The sequence below is a fragment of the Branchiostoma lanceolatum genome, chromosome 19 (genome assembly GCF_035083965.1).
Source record: "Branchiostoma lanceolatum isolate klBraLanc5 chromosome 19, klBraLanc5.hap2, whole genome shotgun sequence".
Taxonomy (NCBI): Eukaryota; Metazoa; Chordata; class Leptocardii; order Amphioxiformes; family Branchiostomatidae; genus Branchiostoma; species Branchiostoma lanceolatum.
In genome coordinates this window covers 1,010,242-1,026,580 of record NC_089740.1, presented here as the reverse complement: position 1 = coordinate 1,026,580, position 16,339 = coordinate 1,010,242, and the positions used below count along the sequence as shown (strand labels likewise).

At 39.4% G+C, this 16,339-nt stretch overlaps 1 protein-coding gene across 1 annotated transcript in view; it reads right to left on the bottom strand.

Moving 5' to 3' along the window:
- Window positions 1–7,375: 7,375 nt before the first annotated feature.
- Window positions 7,376–16,339, bottom strand: part of LOC136425710 (WD repeat-containing protein 19-like) — a 130,583-nt gene continuing 121,619 nt past the window's right edge. Inside the window, exons 33-39 of the mRNA XM_066414643.1 lie at window positions 16,206–16,302; window positions 15,780–15,904; window positions 15,053–15,134; window positions 14,757–14,907; window positions 13,021–13,144; window positions 10,614–10,690; window positions 7,376–8,725 (exon numbers count right to left, since the gene is read on the bottom strand). Coding sequence (XP_066270740.1) covers window positions 8,611–8,725; window positions 10,614–10,690; window positions 13,021–13,144; window positions 14,757–14,907; window positions 15,053–15,134; window positions 15,780–15,904; window positions 16,206–16,302 — 771 coding nt within the window. The 3' untranslated portion in view covers window positions 7,376–8,610. The remainder of the gene's footprint in view (window positions 8,726–10,613; window positions 10,691–13,020; window positions 13,145–14,756; window positions 14,908–15,052; window positions 15,135–15,779; window positions 15,905–16,205; window positions 16,303–16,339) is intronic.

Below are 16,339 nucleotides of genomic sequence, written 5' to 3'. Positions count from 1 at the left end.
GTGAGACCTGAAAATGATTAGATTTTGGGCCCTCTAGCGGCTTGTTATAGTACTGCAGCGAAAATTCCTGTTTTGATATCTCATGTTTTGGATATGCTGTGGAACCGACTTTTGAGTGGTAGATAGCTCTTTGGAAAGAGAGTAAAGGGTATCAGTTTGGACACCCTAGCGGCATTTTCTGGGACTGCAGGAGCAGGTTTTGCTTCAGACTGTGAAAGGGAATAACTCAAGAAGGGCTTGATGGATGGTCATGCTTTTTGCTAAGTGGATAGCTTGAGTGATGATTTACATGATTTAATACTCATTATGCAAATCAGTATCTAATTTGCATAACTAATGATGAAAATTGATACATCCTCCAAATTCCATGATAGGACTCTCAAACATGTGACATGACTGAGGAAGAGAGAAATTAATATCAACTATGCAAATGAAGACCTCTTTTGCATAATTAATGAGTTATACTTTAACTCTATAACTTACGTGGTGCTTTGTTTGATTGGATGATAATGATGCAAATCAGATTCTAATTTGCATAATTAATGCGACAATTTAAAAACCCGCTGTGTTCCATGATATGATATTCAAATATGCGAATTTGTAACTGAGGAAGAAAGGAATGTTGATAGATAGAAAATATGCAAATGTAGCCTAATTTGTATAATTAATGTTAAACTTCTATAATTCCATACTAGTTAATGACGGCAATTTCATTCTTGTGGCATTTGGAAGTACAGTAGTGTGAATGTGAAGACCATTGAATCAAATTATGCTAATAAGGAGCTTATTTGCATAATTGATGATAAATGTTAGCATAACCTTCTTTGTTTCGCTCATAGTCATACTTTGGACAACTTATGTTATTTGGGTGAAGACGACCAACTGGTATGATTCATAATTGATGAGAAACACTCCCAATACGTCAGTCATAAAGGTTAAAATCATTTGGCGAAGGTATGAGGTCGTAGAACTCTTGTTTAGATATTTGACCATTATTGGGGCACCACACATGATCTGGCAACTAGTTTTCTTCACCCTTCTCAATTTTCCGTTTTTCTTAGCGTTTCATTCAGTGCCATGCCTTTCCATTCTCCGATCTTTTCCGTTGTCTACTCCCCATTCTTCCTCATTGATAAATTCCTTGCATGATAGCTTTTGGCTACTCCCGATGACTGTGACATGTGGCCGTACCACTTCAGTTTTCTTTTCTTTTCTGACCTTTACTGTGGTCAGGAGGTCTCCGTACGTTTGCAGTGCCAGAGGGTTGAGTACGAAGCAGAAACAATATCAGAAAGATTTTTTACGATCTCGCTCAATGAAAGGCCGTAAGGGGCCACTTCTAAGCATTGAACTACAGTGTTACCTTTGCCAAGAAGATTATGTTTATACAAGGACATTATATGGTTTACATTTAGCGTTTGCAAGTCTGTGTGTACGTGTGTGTGTGCGTGTGTTGATGAACAGCATAACTCGAGAAGGCTGAGATGAATTGTATAGATAATTGGTACGGGGTGGGTCTTGATGAGACCTGCACGTGATTATTGCGATTTGCAACGATTCATGTAGCGTAATGTCTGGTTTTGATATCGCATGTTAACATTCTGGTCATGCCATGGTCGTGACTTTTGAGTGATAGATAGCTCATAGCATGCGCAGAGAGAGAGAGAAAGTGGTGTTTCTTTGTAACTGCAGGAGCAGGGTTTGTCTCGGACTTTGAAAGACAATAACTCAACAAAGGGTCTGCGTATGTCCATGATTTCTGGTACGTCTGATATGTTTTGCATAATCAAATGGTAATTATGCATATCATAATTGATGAGAAACTTTACAAACCCGCTGCGGTCAATGATTGGACTATCCAAACGTGCAATGTTACTGAGAAAGATAGGGACATTGATAGATGCCAAATTATCCAAGTGAAGACTTAATTTCCATAATTTATGAGAAAATGATATTATTCCATATTTCTAATTAACAGGAACTTTATACCTGCGGGATTTTAAGGTTTCGTGGAGGTTAACATATAAAGATATTAACCATGCAAATGAGGACCTACTTTGCATAATCTCACATTTAATAACATTGCAATCATGGCATGTCAAATCTTTTTCAAATCTATTATCATCTTGCCTCCCTGCTGGGTGTCCTTCTGATTGGTCAATGCTGTGGGCGGCTCCACTTACAGTTCCGCGCCCGTTTAGATTTGACTTGTATTAAAATGGTTTATTCTATTTCGCCGTCTGATTTGTTAGATATATAAGTCTATTTTCATTATCTGGCATCTTTTCCTACATAGATTACCAGTTTACCGCAAACGTCAAGGGCAAAGTTGCAGTTTCCAACGTCCTGGCTGGCTGCCGATACCTTTTGGAACAGCCTGGCCAATCAGGGGCCCCCATTTTGGCTATTCCCTCCCTCCCTCTGGAAAGTTGGCTTCTCTGGCCTGGTTGTGAACACTGCTCTGACTGTCAGATAGTGTGTTTGCAGATGTATGTCACTGTTTGTGCTTGGGTGATTGGGAAAAAAAGCAAAAAATGGCGATTTTGGACCAATTTACGATTAGTAAATGCCAATTTTATGAATACTACCCCTACGGCATGATTTTAAAGGCAAAAGTTTGACAAAACTGTGTATGATAGGGCAGAAAAGGACATGCTGTTCTGCGGTTTGCCACCTGAACTTGCCTCTTATGGGTGGCATTAGCATTCTCTGATGCTTTGATGAAGTGTGAGGGCCCACAGAAGGACGTTCTCATTGAATTATTGAAAAAAATCACCAAAAATTAATTTCAAAATATATCAATAAAGGAGCCCGTATATTGACCAATAGCACCATTATGCATCTCTCCCTAAAATATTAGCTTTGTACCAATCCTTGCTTTGTTCATTGGATCGTAAACGAGGAAGAACCACTTTTGTAATTGTTGACGACGTCATCATGACGTCATAAACTTGCATAAATTATCGTCTTGCACAAAGGTACTTGGAGAAAAAAAATCAAGAGCCACACGTAACACTCAAGACACACCAGAAGTGCGGCGGCATGCCTGTCCCCCTTAAACTCAAGGGATATCTGTGTAGCTTATTTTCGCGCAGCTTTTGAGCGCTCATGTAATTATCACACAAATGTGGTAAACAGTGGTATCAAATGTCAATTTCATAAAGATTACAGCAGCTAGAATATTTCTAGTTTTCAAGCCACATAAAATGCTCTGGGTGCCTTTGATAAAGGAGGTTTTATATAGAAGGCCTCGGAGGGAGTGTTTGTGCTATATATATACCGTATATACTCATTCTCTGAGTTCAGGGACTGGTTGCCACCACCTAGGACTCAGATCACTGGCAGAGTGACTAGGAACAATCACAAACTGAACTGTCCGAAAGTAAAAACTAACCGGTACTTGAACTCCTGCATTCCATACATGACCCGCCTTATCAACAAGTATGATCAGTGACTCGTTTTCTTGTAAATGTGTCCAACTCTGTATGTAACAAGATACACTTATTTTAAATATGCCAGTTTTAAGGTCTTACGAATACGCAAGGTATCGGACAGCATTGCGCCGTCTACACAACTTGAACTTGTTGTTTGATTGATTGATGATTGATATGTTTGTAAATTGGTTTTAATTCAGTGGCAACACTGCGATTTCCAATAAAGTTATCGTGTATCTTGTATCTTGTATATACCGAAACATCGACGAAAGCGGTGTTTGTACTATATATTAACCGGAATATCGGCGAAAGTCGAGTGGACGGATTCCGAAGTTATCCGAAAGCCGACGGCGCCTGTGGGTAAATCCAGTGCTGAAGGCGTGGCTTTTGTAATATGGCTTTTGTACATCAGCACTCGGTTCCATCAAGGAGGTGCTAACGGCGGTTTCAGCACTGGGTAACCAGAGCTGAATGACAATTATGACATGACCCGCCGCCGCTCCGTCGCGCATTCTGGTAACCGAGTGCTCAAACGAGTTTCAGCACTGGAATCCCAGTACTGAAAGAGCTTCAGCACTGGAAAATAGCCATTCAGCACTGGAAAACGAGTGCTGAACTAACGTCAGCACTGGAAAACCAGTGCTGAGGCCTATTCGCCCGTTGATGCAGCACTGGAATACCAGTGCGGAAGGCGTGGCTTTCGTAGACTTGCATTTTGGGCCCCCCTTTCAGCCTTAGAAACTTAATTCTTCTATTGTTATGACCCAGAAACCGACCTTCATCTTCAACAATTTATCCCATTATTGGAAATAGAGTTCGGGGAACCCATACCTTCGCCGAAAGAACAAGGGTTTCTATGAAAAGTGCAGAGAGCTTTCTAGTTTGTCCCGTTTACTTTATGTCACTAACCCTCAGACTTAGACAAAAATGCATAGAAACACGTCAAAGGTGCAGTGGCTCATCTGTTTATATAACCTACTTTTGCAGGACCTTATATGACCAAGGAGGTTAATATATGACCTACATACTAAGACATCGGCAGCCTGGCACACCCCCACTCCATCCATCCGCAGTCTGTTCAGTTTTTTGACCACAAACATACACAGCCTGCTACAGTACTATAGGAGAACGCCAGGTGAAGCATTTTCGAACTTGACCTCCATTTCCACAACCGCTACACACCTACCAAAAAGCATGAGGATACAACCAAAGACTCGCGAGTTACATATGCTTTTTGAGTTACACGGCTGGCGTAACTGATTCCATAACCTTCTCGTCGAAGGTAATTAAACTTATAAGGTACCATTCTCATTATGTATCACACCCCATGCGTCTGCATAGAGCAGGATAACTCAGTTACTGGATTATAAATAGTTCGTTAAGTGATTTACCTGTTCATTTTACAAATTTGGTTGGTTCAGTAACTTCAGTGTGGTCTTTTAAAAAAGAACACCCACTTCTGGGGTTGATCAAGGATTCACCCTTTAACTGCTAAAGGTGTTACAGGGTTCTGTTTATTTATGCAAACTTATTGTTTGGGAAATTCAGTCCAGGAGAACTACGGTATATTGTTGTATCCCTGAAGATGCCGCTTCTGTTGCGTGTTCTGTGAATTTTCTTTATACATGAAGGTACTTGGTCAATTCCAAGATGGCCGACCCATGACGTCCCACACCAACATGGCGGTGCCCATTGATCCAACGGTAAAACAGAATGGGGTTTTATTTTGAACAACCTGAAACTAGGTCTTAACATAGCCTGGAAGACTTTTAACAGCATATAGCGAGATGACGTTGATCTGTGTCTGTATCTGTATAGCCGGTATAACCGCCCTTCGGCGTAACACACCAGCTTCGCAGGCACGCGGCGCGGCAGCAGCTGCTTATATTACACTGTACGGCCTATCACACCTAACTTTTGCACATCTGACTGCAATCGTTCTTTGAAGCTATTTAGTGAAGGTGTTCCTACAGCATCTGATGGCAACGAGTTCCATTCTACTATGGTTCTCGGGAAATACGAATTTTTGAACACATCAATCCTTGGTTTATAACTCTGGTACTTAAAGGCATGACTATTTCTTGTCCTTTTCTGGGCTGGTATTAGATAATTATTAGTCGGTACATCCAAAAGTTTATTAGTCATTTTGTACATCATGCAAAGCCTGGATATTTTTCTTCTGTCTTCAAGTGACTTCCACTGTAGATCTGTTTTCATTTTAGTGACACTAGCACCCCTGTCATAGTTGTTCGTGCAGAACCTGGCAGCTTGGTTCTGCACCCTCTCCAGTTTATCCTTGTCTTTCTTTGTGTATGGATCCCATACTGTTGCAGCATATTCAAGGTTTGGTCTTACTAGAGACGTGTATGCAAGTGCTTTTAGCTTTGCTGGGCATGCCCACAAGTTACGCTTGATCACTCCCAACGTCTGCTTAGCCTTAGTTGTTACTTTGTTAATATGGGTACCCCACTTCAGTCCAGTTGTTAATGTAACGCCTAGGTATGGGTGGATTTTTGTTGTTGCTGTCCACAGAACTGGTAGGTGGTTACAACTGGGGTCCGTTTGTTTGTTATGTGCATGATGTAACATTTTTCCGGATTAAACTGCATCATTGAAGCCATTTGCTTTGCCATTCCTCGAGGGCGTTCAGATCTGCTTGCAGGAGTTGTGAATCATTCTGTGTAGATAACTCTATATATAACAGGCAGTCGTAGGCAAATAACCTCACATTTGAATCAAGCTGGTCTGGCAAGTCATTTATGTACAAGAGGAAGAGTAATGGTCCCAAAATAGTTCCTTGAGGGACGCCTGACGCAACTTTAACTGGAGCTGAGGTCTTCCCTTCTACCACAACCGTCTGTTCCCTATCGGTCAAGAAAGCCTTTAACCAACTTAGTGTAGTGGTTCAAGTATTGCTAGATCCACCTGTTTTTTACTGTTCAGTGCACCCGCTATGTCGTGAACTGTTAATATAAGCTGTGTTTCTGTGGATCGCTTTGCTCTGTTGATGGTCCGTCAAAATGTTGTAACTTTCTAAGTGCTTCATGACATGGCTGTGAATAATGTGCTGATCAATCAGAAGCCTCCATTCCATACCATCTTCTGTACAAAAAGGACAAATGTAAATTCTGAAATGCATTTTTATAGGATTATTATTAAGGGATCTATGCAAGAATTTTTTAAATCTTACGTGGGTCAGTTTGAATAGGCTATATGATGATAACGTTAATGTTGACACTGCAAAAGGACTCATCCTTGACAAGTTTCATTTATTGAGCAATGCAATGCCATTAAGGGTTAATGACCCGCCCGAGGTGAATATGGTGTCATAAAGCCTGGTCATTTGCTATAACTTCCTCATACAATCACCGAGTGAGCAACAAATGACCAAGCCTTATGACACCAAATTCACCTCGGGGCGGGTCATTAACCCTTAATTGAATTGCATTGCTCAATAAATGAAACTTGTCAAGGATGAGTCCCTGTGCCCCTAGAGTCAAACTGGGTCGGTAGGGAACAGTGCTGCAGAAATAGATTTGTAGAAGCTGATTTTTAGCCATTCTGTAATATATTGTTTTCTCCCCATGTCAGTCAAGATGGATGAGTCTCCTCGAAATGTTCTTTCATTGTCCACTTTCCATCCCAACATGGTGTTTACGAAAATAACTACAAAGCTGAACTGTGCATTTGCATCGGATTCCTGAAATCTAGGATATGGAAAGTAAAAAAAAAAGTAAAAAAATTGAAAACAGCTGCACTCCAACAATTTCATGGATGATGCTTCTGGCAAAGGCTGATGAGCCTTCGATAAAGAATACACTTATGGTATCAAGATCAGATTGCTGTCTGACAATTCTTAAATTCTTGCTGCATGGGTGACTGCATGAAGATGTACATGTAGCTAGAACTTTAATTTGATATCATCCGACTGGCCATGCATGTTCAACATTTAAAATTTATTCACACCAAACAACAAAATTAACCATTTTCTCAAGCACATCACTCACTACAAAGCAAAGCATACATGTATAATTTACATGTACCCTATACATGTATTCAACAGTCTTGTCTGCTGGCCTACTGGCATCAAATGTGTGTACCAAACTGAAATAATTTCATTTGTCCTTTAAACTAGAGGTCATTGGTCCTTACTCCAAGACAAATAAGCAAAACAATCATGTGAGTTAATGATAATACATAAGATTATCACAAAGTGCAGATCGAAGTGATATATTCAGAACAATATCACAACATACAAAACACAGCTGAGTTTAGATTCCGAAAGGCAACATGAAATTGAAACATTAAACTGCCTTTCAACCAATCATATACTTGTCACTAAATATACAGAAATTACAATGCCAATTGAAAGAAGCTTACCCAATAATATGCATCCTATGTCATCTCAAAAGTTATATAAAGTTTTCTCTCAGAAACATATCAACATAATGAGCATAACATTGTATCAAGTTCACATGTACAACGTATTGTGAGTTGTGTTCCAGCATTAAATAACACCAACTACATGTAGATGAATTTTGTGTTTTCAAATATGACAGTTGGAATCAGATCCGTCATCGGGGTCTTGATAACATGGTGTAAGGTTTTCATTTGTCCATAGCCTAAGAAGAATGAAACTTGGCGCAAGGGTCCACTATCACACCTCACTCCGCCCTAGCAGCTGTGAGACACTGAGTTCGGAAATGAAAATAGGCATGTGACCTATAGAGATACATGTCATCATACATGAGCAGTTTCAGCCTCCTACAATAGCCGGATGTGGGTTAGGGAAGCCCTCACACATGATTGTACACAGAGGTACCTATCTGTAAATTTGAAATGATTGCATGAAGATTCTATAATATAAGAACAAAGGTATAATGGACAAAGTATGTAGCCATGTTTCAAAATGTTTCAAAAAGAGAGAAGAATCTACTAAGGTGATCAACATTAGTGTAGCAATAGTCCACCGTTTGTTTAATTTTTAGTTCACAATATGAGAATGTAGAATTGTCTCAATTCTTGTTCTGCATTCGGTTTCTTATAGACCATGTGTGGTCATCTGTGCATTTAGCCTATCTGGGCAGGAACATGCAATAAAGACTATCATCATAATGTCACAGTACGGAAAGCAAGCCTTCACCAGGCTTTCAGCTGGCCAACTAGCTCCTGGCCATCATTCTTCTCGCTCATCCACCTTAAGGTATGGGCTTGGGTCAGCTATTTTCTTGACTCTGTCCACAGTCAGCTTCTCAGAACACATGGGACAGGTGCTTTCTGTCTCCAGTAGGCTGAAAAGAACAGAAGTGCAGGTACTGTATAGAAGATGGATGGTGTCAAATATTAGCCCAAGGAGATACTGGTGACTTCATCAAAAGCTAAGAATACTGCCATTTCCCTCCAACAATTTTAGAATAGAGAATATGACAACATGTACTAATAAATGAAAGAACAATCATGCATAAATGCTGTTTGAAAATAGACATTGGACTCTTGCCAGTTTATACATGAACTCAAAACAAACAACAATCTTGGGGTCTTGAGTTGCTCGTAGAGTAATTTCTGGTAAATTTTGAACAACCTTTCTTCATAGGATATTTGGAGTTTCTTTTAACACAACCAGGTAGTCTCACCTGCTGACGTTTCGGTGTCTGTCAGACACCTTCTTCAGAGCTTCTGACTGGAGTACTGCTTCTCACCGCTATAAATAGCCGGTGAGATTACCTGGTTGTGTTAAAAGAAACTCCAAATATCCTATGTTCTACCAACCTGATGAAACTATTTTCGGAACATATCTTCATTCAATAAATATTGGACCACATTGACTCACTGGACCACAGTATTTACATACATGTATGTACAGTCAAACCTGCCCAAGCTGACCACCTGGCCATGACGACCGACTTTTTCCAGGCAGCACCATCAAGAAACATAGGTGTACGAAGGATGTTGTTGCATTGTGTGTGCTGTGTCTGTTGGTAAGAAGATATTAAGTATTTTGCCTACTAGTAGCATGATGGTGATATTAACAGCAATCCTGCCAGAATGAATGTAGAATAGTCATTGTGGAGGTGGGAACCTAAGCAGTGGACACCAAGTGTTGTTTTCAGTTGTCTGTGAAGATATTGATGTTCGTTATGGCAGTGGATGTATCATCTACAGTGTATGGTGGATTGTAGTTGTGCTGTCGTTGTCTGTGTTTATTTATTTGTTTGTTTGTGTGTGTGTATTTGTCCAACAGAAGAGGTATTCATCAGCCCTTATCATTGGAAGTCCCATATAAACAGTACCACCTATCTGTGCCCTAAGCAGGATACAGTAAAAATGAAAACAACAACAACAACTTACAGTGGTTTGGTTTCAGAGTTAGATTTTATAGCGTACCGCTGGCGTTTCTATAACACAACGGTTTTGTATGTATAAACAATGTTAGAATACAATGTACTCCGGTCATTGTGGAAAATCAAGATTCAAATTTTCTTGTACATGTACCTTATAAACTATTACTGCATGCTGCATGATTGCCGACGCTGTACGTTCTGCTGCACTCTTACCTTTCCATGCGACCGTGATCTCGGCGACAGCAACATCACAATGTTTTCAACATTACATTGTCAGATGCTCATTTTATATGCTCCTTTCCAGCGGTTCGGCACCCAAAAGAAGGATAGGGTCGGCAGGTTTTTGCTAGGGCTTTTCCTAGGCCTCACTTCAATGTGTGAATATACTATTTGACGTAATGTGTGAAGGGTTTGGGACAGCTATTCGTTTGTGAGAAGCAGACATTGATTTGTAGTCAAAATCATGACGAAAATTTGTACACAATGATGAAAAAAAAAAAAATTTGTAGGATCTTTCTGACAATGGGATTTGAACCTGATGGCAGTTGTGCTGTCTAAAATCACATCATTTTCCATCCATCTATGTAGTACACTGTATGACAGTTGACATTAGAACACTTGGATTCCATTTGATATGTCTGGATCATGTTGAATGTGAGTTTATCCTCTTCAAGCCGACCTGTTCAAAGTGATTGCTTTCCCCTGGTCCCCTGAGAGCTCGCCTTGGGCAGGTTTGACTATACTTCTTAAATTCTTGAAGGTGTCCACTCTTGATTTCATATTTGTTTTAGGGTTTAATCATTCTAGACATTCACAGTCAGCTCATTCTTGTACTTACCTGTTAAATTCTGAGTAAAGAGCAGGAAAGTCACAGCTGGGGCATGCAGTCCAGTTGTCCTTCACCAGATGGCGCCCCTAAATGACATGAATAAACAGCATATGCCAAAAATAATTACTCAAGCAACTGGATAAGATTTTGAAACAGGCAGATGTTTCAGATAGCATCCGCAATCTTCCGTCAATGACTAAAGAAGGATCTGGTAGAACTAGGTTTTATACCAAAACTCTGAATAGATTTAAGGAAGGGAAGACAATTTCAGATGGTTCAATAGGATAGTAAGTTAAGACAAGGTTGCATGCTAATGAGTCAATTAGCTCCTGTTGTCCTGGGGGGGTAGCGGGGGGAGTGCTTTGTCCCAAGTGCCTGAAAGTTCAACGCGGAGACCCCCTTTTCTGTTGAGGGCGGGATTGTACATTCTCTCATATATTGCTTCTCTAACTCCGGGTTCAAACCAACGGTGTTCGTAGTCCAGGATATCTGTAGATTCTAGATTGAATGAATGTCCCTGGTTGTGTTGTAGGTGGTGGTAAATGGCCGAGGAATATCTGTTTCGCTCTTTCTGCAGTGTTCGTTGTACCTTTGCCTTAGTGGCCGACTAGTCTCCCCAATGTGCATGTTATTGCAGCTGGGTTCCTCACATTTCAGTTTGTAGATGACATTGGCTTTGATGGCTTTGTCAGGTCTGTCTTTTGGATGGACCAGCTTTTGCCTGAGACTTGAGTGAGGTTTGAAGTTAGTGGCAATGTTGAAGTTTTGGTATAAAACCTAGTTCTACCAGATCCTTCTTTCGTCACTGACGAAAGATAGCGGATGCTATCTGAAAAGTCTGACTGTTTCAAAATCTTATCCAGCTGCTTGAGTAATCAGTATTTTTGGCGTATCTTATTACCTGGATGTCTAACCATCATCAACGAATAAACAGCATAGACTATTAGATTATGTTTGGTCCAAATATCTGAGTAGACATTGACTACATACATTAAATCTGTACCAATTTTTGTATCAATATGTTCTCTCAAGTAGAAATGAGGTGCACAACTCAAATTTTAGGGTATAACTACATAGTATATGAACTTCAACTATGAAGTCTCACCAAATTTCGAAAACGTGTGTTGGCGTCCTTGAAAATAAGTAGGAAAGAGGCAAGAAAAACAAGGGTCAACTGTGATCAGAGCTGTGTGGGTTGATTTTCTCATGCCATGAATGGGCATGAAATCTTTTAAGACACTGTCAAAATATTTGATGAGGATTCCCTTTGTACTTCAACTAGCAAGAAGTGGGTATCTGACTTTCTGCAGAGTAAGGTGGGCCACACACCTCAGGTCGCAGCTCAATTGTCCAAAAAGGCCCATGTCCTTTTTTTCCCTTTGCTCTCACTTATTAAACATCACTGGGTGTAGTCAGCAAAGTAATGATCATGATTATCTAAATTTTGGTAGACACTGTCTCATAAAAGGCCTTGTATTTTACAATAAGGCCACAGCAAGTAAATTTTTAGTAAGTTTGAAATAAAAAAACAAGAATGTTAACCCTTTGGCAACGGTCAATTTACCGAAAACGGGGCAGTATGCTTCATAATGTCAGTTCCGATGCCTCATCAGTCCCCGATAACTACCGGGAATATCCATCTTCAGCTGCTTGGGGAAACTATTCACCTCCATTTTGAACAATCGCCTTGTCATTTATGTGGAACAGAACAGCCTTTTCAAACCTCAACAGGCCGGTTTTAGAAAAAATGATAGAACATCTGATAATTCATTTGCGTTAACCATGTTAGTCAGCAATTACGTATATTAAAGAAAAAATGCTCGAATTTATTCATGTTTTGTGGATTTTAGCAAAGCCTTTGACTCTGTTTGGCGAGAAGGTCTACTACCGTATTTCTTCTAATAAAGGACGCACTTTTTCGAAATTTCAACTTCCAAAATGGTGCTTCAGGTTAAAGCCAAAGTCGGGGTTACTGTTTTATTGGATACAGGGATAAAAGACTTGTAGGATACGTTGATGAAGGTTAGACATCCAGGTAATAAGATACGCCAAAAATAGTTACTCAAGCAACTGGATCAAATTTTCAATAGTTGCTTGAGTAACTATTTTGGTGTAACTTGTCGGATGTTCTACCGCTTCAATTCTTCTTACATGCTTTATGTTTGAAAATGTGGATATCTAAATTTGGAGTCTGCAGAGGATGTCATCCATAAAATTTATTTGCTGTGGTCTTATACCAAGAAATTTGAGTTGTGCATCTTATGTCTGGGTGAGGCCGCAAACTTATTGATCACTCATCATACATGTTCTCTGACGTTAGAATAAATGTCTGGTTGTCAATACTGGCATAATTGATCAATCATGTACATCATATATAATTCACCAATGACATCTATCAAAGCTGTCATGTACATACAGTGATGATGCAGTAGGGGATGTTGTTCTTGCATTCTGGGCACACCAGTTCCATCTCAGGTAGAGCAAAGTCGCAGAATGGACATGGAGCTGTGGGCTCCTCTTCCTCTGTCTTATCAGGTTTCCTGGACACCACAGAATATATCATTGAGCAATGTTAGGTTCCGTGGACAACCACAGAACTTAAACAATCTTAGGTTTCCATGACAACAAAGAACGTAAACAAGAGTTCAGAGACCACCATAAAGTATTCTGATTATGCAAATGAGTTCTACATTAACATCATCTATACATGTTTATGTACACCTTTTACCAACTTACACATGTCACAATGTTGACATTCCTATCATTTACTACTTTGATGACTCCTGGCACTTTTGCATAAATTATGCAATTTTGTTTTTCATGATTGGGATATGTTACTGTTCCGCCAAGATAATGCCACATTGAAAACTAGAGTTCCACGACCTCATACCTTCGCCATATGATTTTAACCTTTATGACTGACATATCAGGGGTGTTTGTCATCAATTATAAATCATACCAGTTGATCTTCTTCACCCAAAAAACAAAAGTATGAGCGTAACAAAGAAGGTTATGCTAACAAAGTAACATTTATAATGAATTATGCAAATGGGGTCCTTATTACCATAATTTGATTCAACAATGTTCACATTCACATAACTTCCAAATGACACAAGTATGAAATTGCCATCCTTTACCTGTATGGTTTTATAGTAGTTTCTCATTAATTATGCAAATTAGGCCTACATTTGCATATTTTTTATCTATCAAAATTCCTCAGTAACAAATGTCACATATGTCAATAGTCATATCATGGAATACAGCGGGTTTTTAAAGTTGTCTCATTAATTATGCAAATTAAAATCTGATTTGCATAATTATCATCCAATCATACAAAGCATTACGTAAGCTATCTACATACCAATAATCATTACCATCCATAAAGCCCATCTTGAGTTATAGTATTTTCTCATTAATTATGCAAATTAGGTATTCATTTGCATAATTGATATCTATTAATATTTCTCTCTTCTTCAGTTACATATGTCACATGTTTGAGAGTCCTGTCGTGGAATTTGGCCGATGTATAAACTTTCCTCATTAATTATGCAAATTAGATACTGATTTGCATAATAAGTATCTAATCATGTACATCATCACTCAAGCTATCTACTTACCAAAAATTATAACCATCCATCAAGCCCTTCTTGAGTTATTCCCTTTCAAAGTCTGAATCAAAACCTGCTCCTGCAGTTCCAAAAAAGTTGCTAGGGGGCCAAAACCTATACCACTTACTCTCTGTCCAAAGAGCTATCTACCACTCAAAAATCAGTTCCATAGCTTGTCCAGAACACGAGATATTGAAACAGGAAGTTCCGCTGCAGTACCGTAACAAGCCGCTAGGGGACCCAAAATCTAATCATTTCCTAGTCTCATCAAGACCTACCCACCTACCAAATATCAAGACAATCCATCTAAGCCTTCTCGAGTTATGCTGTACATTACACACATACATACAAACGCTACCCTCTGCATAACCTTCTCGGCGAAGGTAACAAAGGGATTTTCTCAACGAAAGTGTCCCATTATTAGATGTTAGTCCTACAATCAAAATACAGTTTCAGCTGTCCTCTCATCCTCATATACATATGGATCCGATGCACATACAAGGCACACAGTCAAGTGTTATACTGTCAGGACACATTCTCTAACCTGACAATAGCCTCAATCTTCTTCTTGTACTTCAAGTCAATCTGGTTACGATATTCTGGCCTCATCAACATGGCAGCATAGCTGAAGGAGGAGTTACGTAGTCCCGAACGATGGCACTCAATCACAGTTGATGTCAGGATTGGGACAATGTCTGAATGAACATGTGTAGTTAACGATGATAACAGTCCAAAGCAATGATGAGAGACAAAAAAAGGCATGACATTGTGACAAAATACATAGAAGCTCAGTACTTCAGACATAGAACCAGACCTAATGATCCTGCCAAAGAAACTTACGAGAAGGGAACTTGCTGATGTTATTGGCCACTCTTATCAGCAGCCGGGCTCCTTTCTTATGATCTCCTTTCTTCACATGGATCTGAGGACAAAAAGTCAGTGCATTAAGGCAAAAACTTTAGGAAACTATGGACCACTTCTTAATCTTAAAGTTGTCCTTAAAGCATGCAAAACAAATTGTCTGCAATGAAATTTGAAGGACTCGTTCTCAAGCTTATGAAACATGTAAGACCTTTAAATACAATGATTATCATAAACTATTATCTTTTAAAAGGGATAATTAGAAGACTACATAGTAGAAAGGAGGGGGACACATGATTGTATAGACTATTGATAAAGTACCTATGTCAAGTGATGGAAAAGGAGTAATTTCAATTGGAAGATTCCATTTTGCATGAGGCATTTTTGAACAGTGACAAATCATTTGGGAAAATTCCCTTTTTAAGTGACAATGTTGGGACAGTCCATGGTTGGGCAGAAGTAACTTTAGGATGGTCCATTACTGCAAAAGAATTGATTTGGACCGGTCCACTTCTTAATCTTAAAGTTGTCCTTAAAGCATGCAAAACAAACTTTTGCATGGAGAGAGAGAAGTAGTGGAATATACTTGGAAATGTTGCCTTCCTAGTTTAATATTTTCATTTCTTAAACAGTGTTTGTTGTAATCCAGGAATCTAACTGTCATATTTATATAAACCCTCCTTGTCATGAAATCCTGATAATTCACCTTGACTAGGATGTAGCTGTGCAGGATCAGAAGGTTGGTTGCCATCTCTGAGGGGATTCGGATCTGGTGACTGCGTAACTCTGTGTACATGCTAAACAGCACATCATGGGCATTACGGTAGTTCCCTGTACAAAAACAACAGAACAGAATTTAAAAACAATTAGGTCATCTCATCAAAGTGGTCCAGCGGGGGTACTGAATTAGATGCATTAGATGATGATGCCAAGAATATTGCAAATTTGCATGTGGCAAATCTGCCAAACTCATTGAACATAAAAAAATTTATATACTAAGAGAATGCAAGAGGTCAAGGTCATGCTGATGCTGATGATAAGACAAACTACGACTCATTGACAAGTAATAAGCCAAAGTCATGTGAGTTTAAAAATGCTGTGCACTATACGTACAGGTACATTTTGTACATACCAGCATTTTGTTCTTCCCTTGCAATAATGATGGCAGTCCTGGCTGCCTCCCGAAACTGCTTCAGTGCCATGTAGAGTCGGAACAGGTACTTGGCATCCTATGGGCAAACAAGATCAGAGTTTGTAGATGTGAAC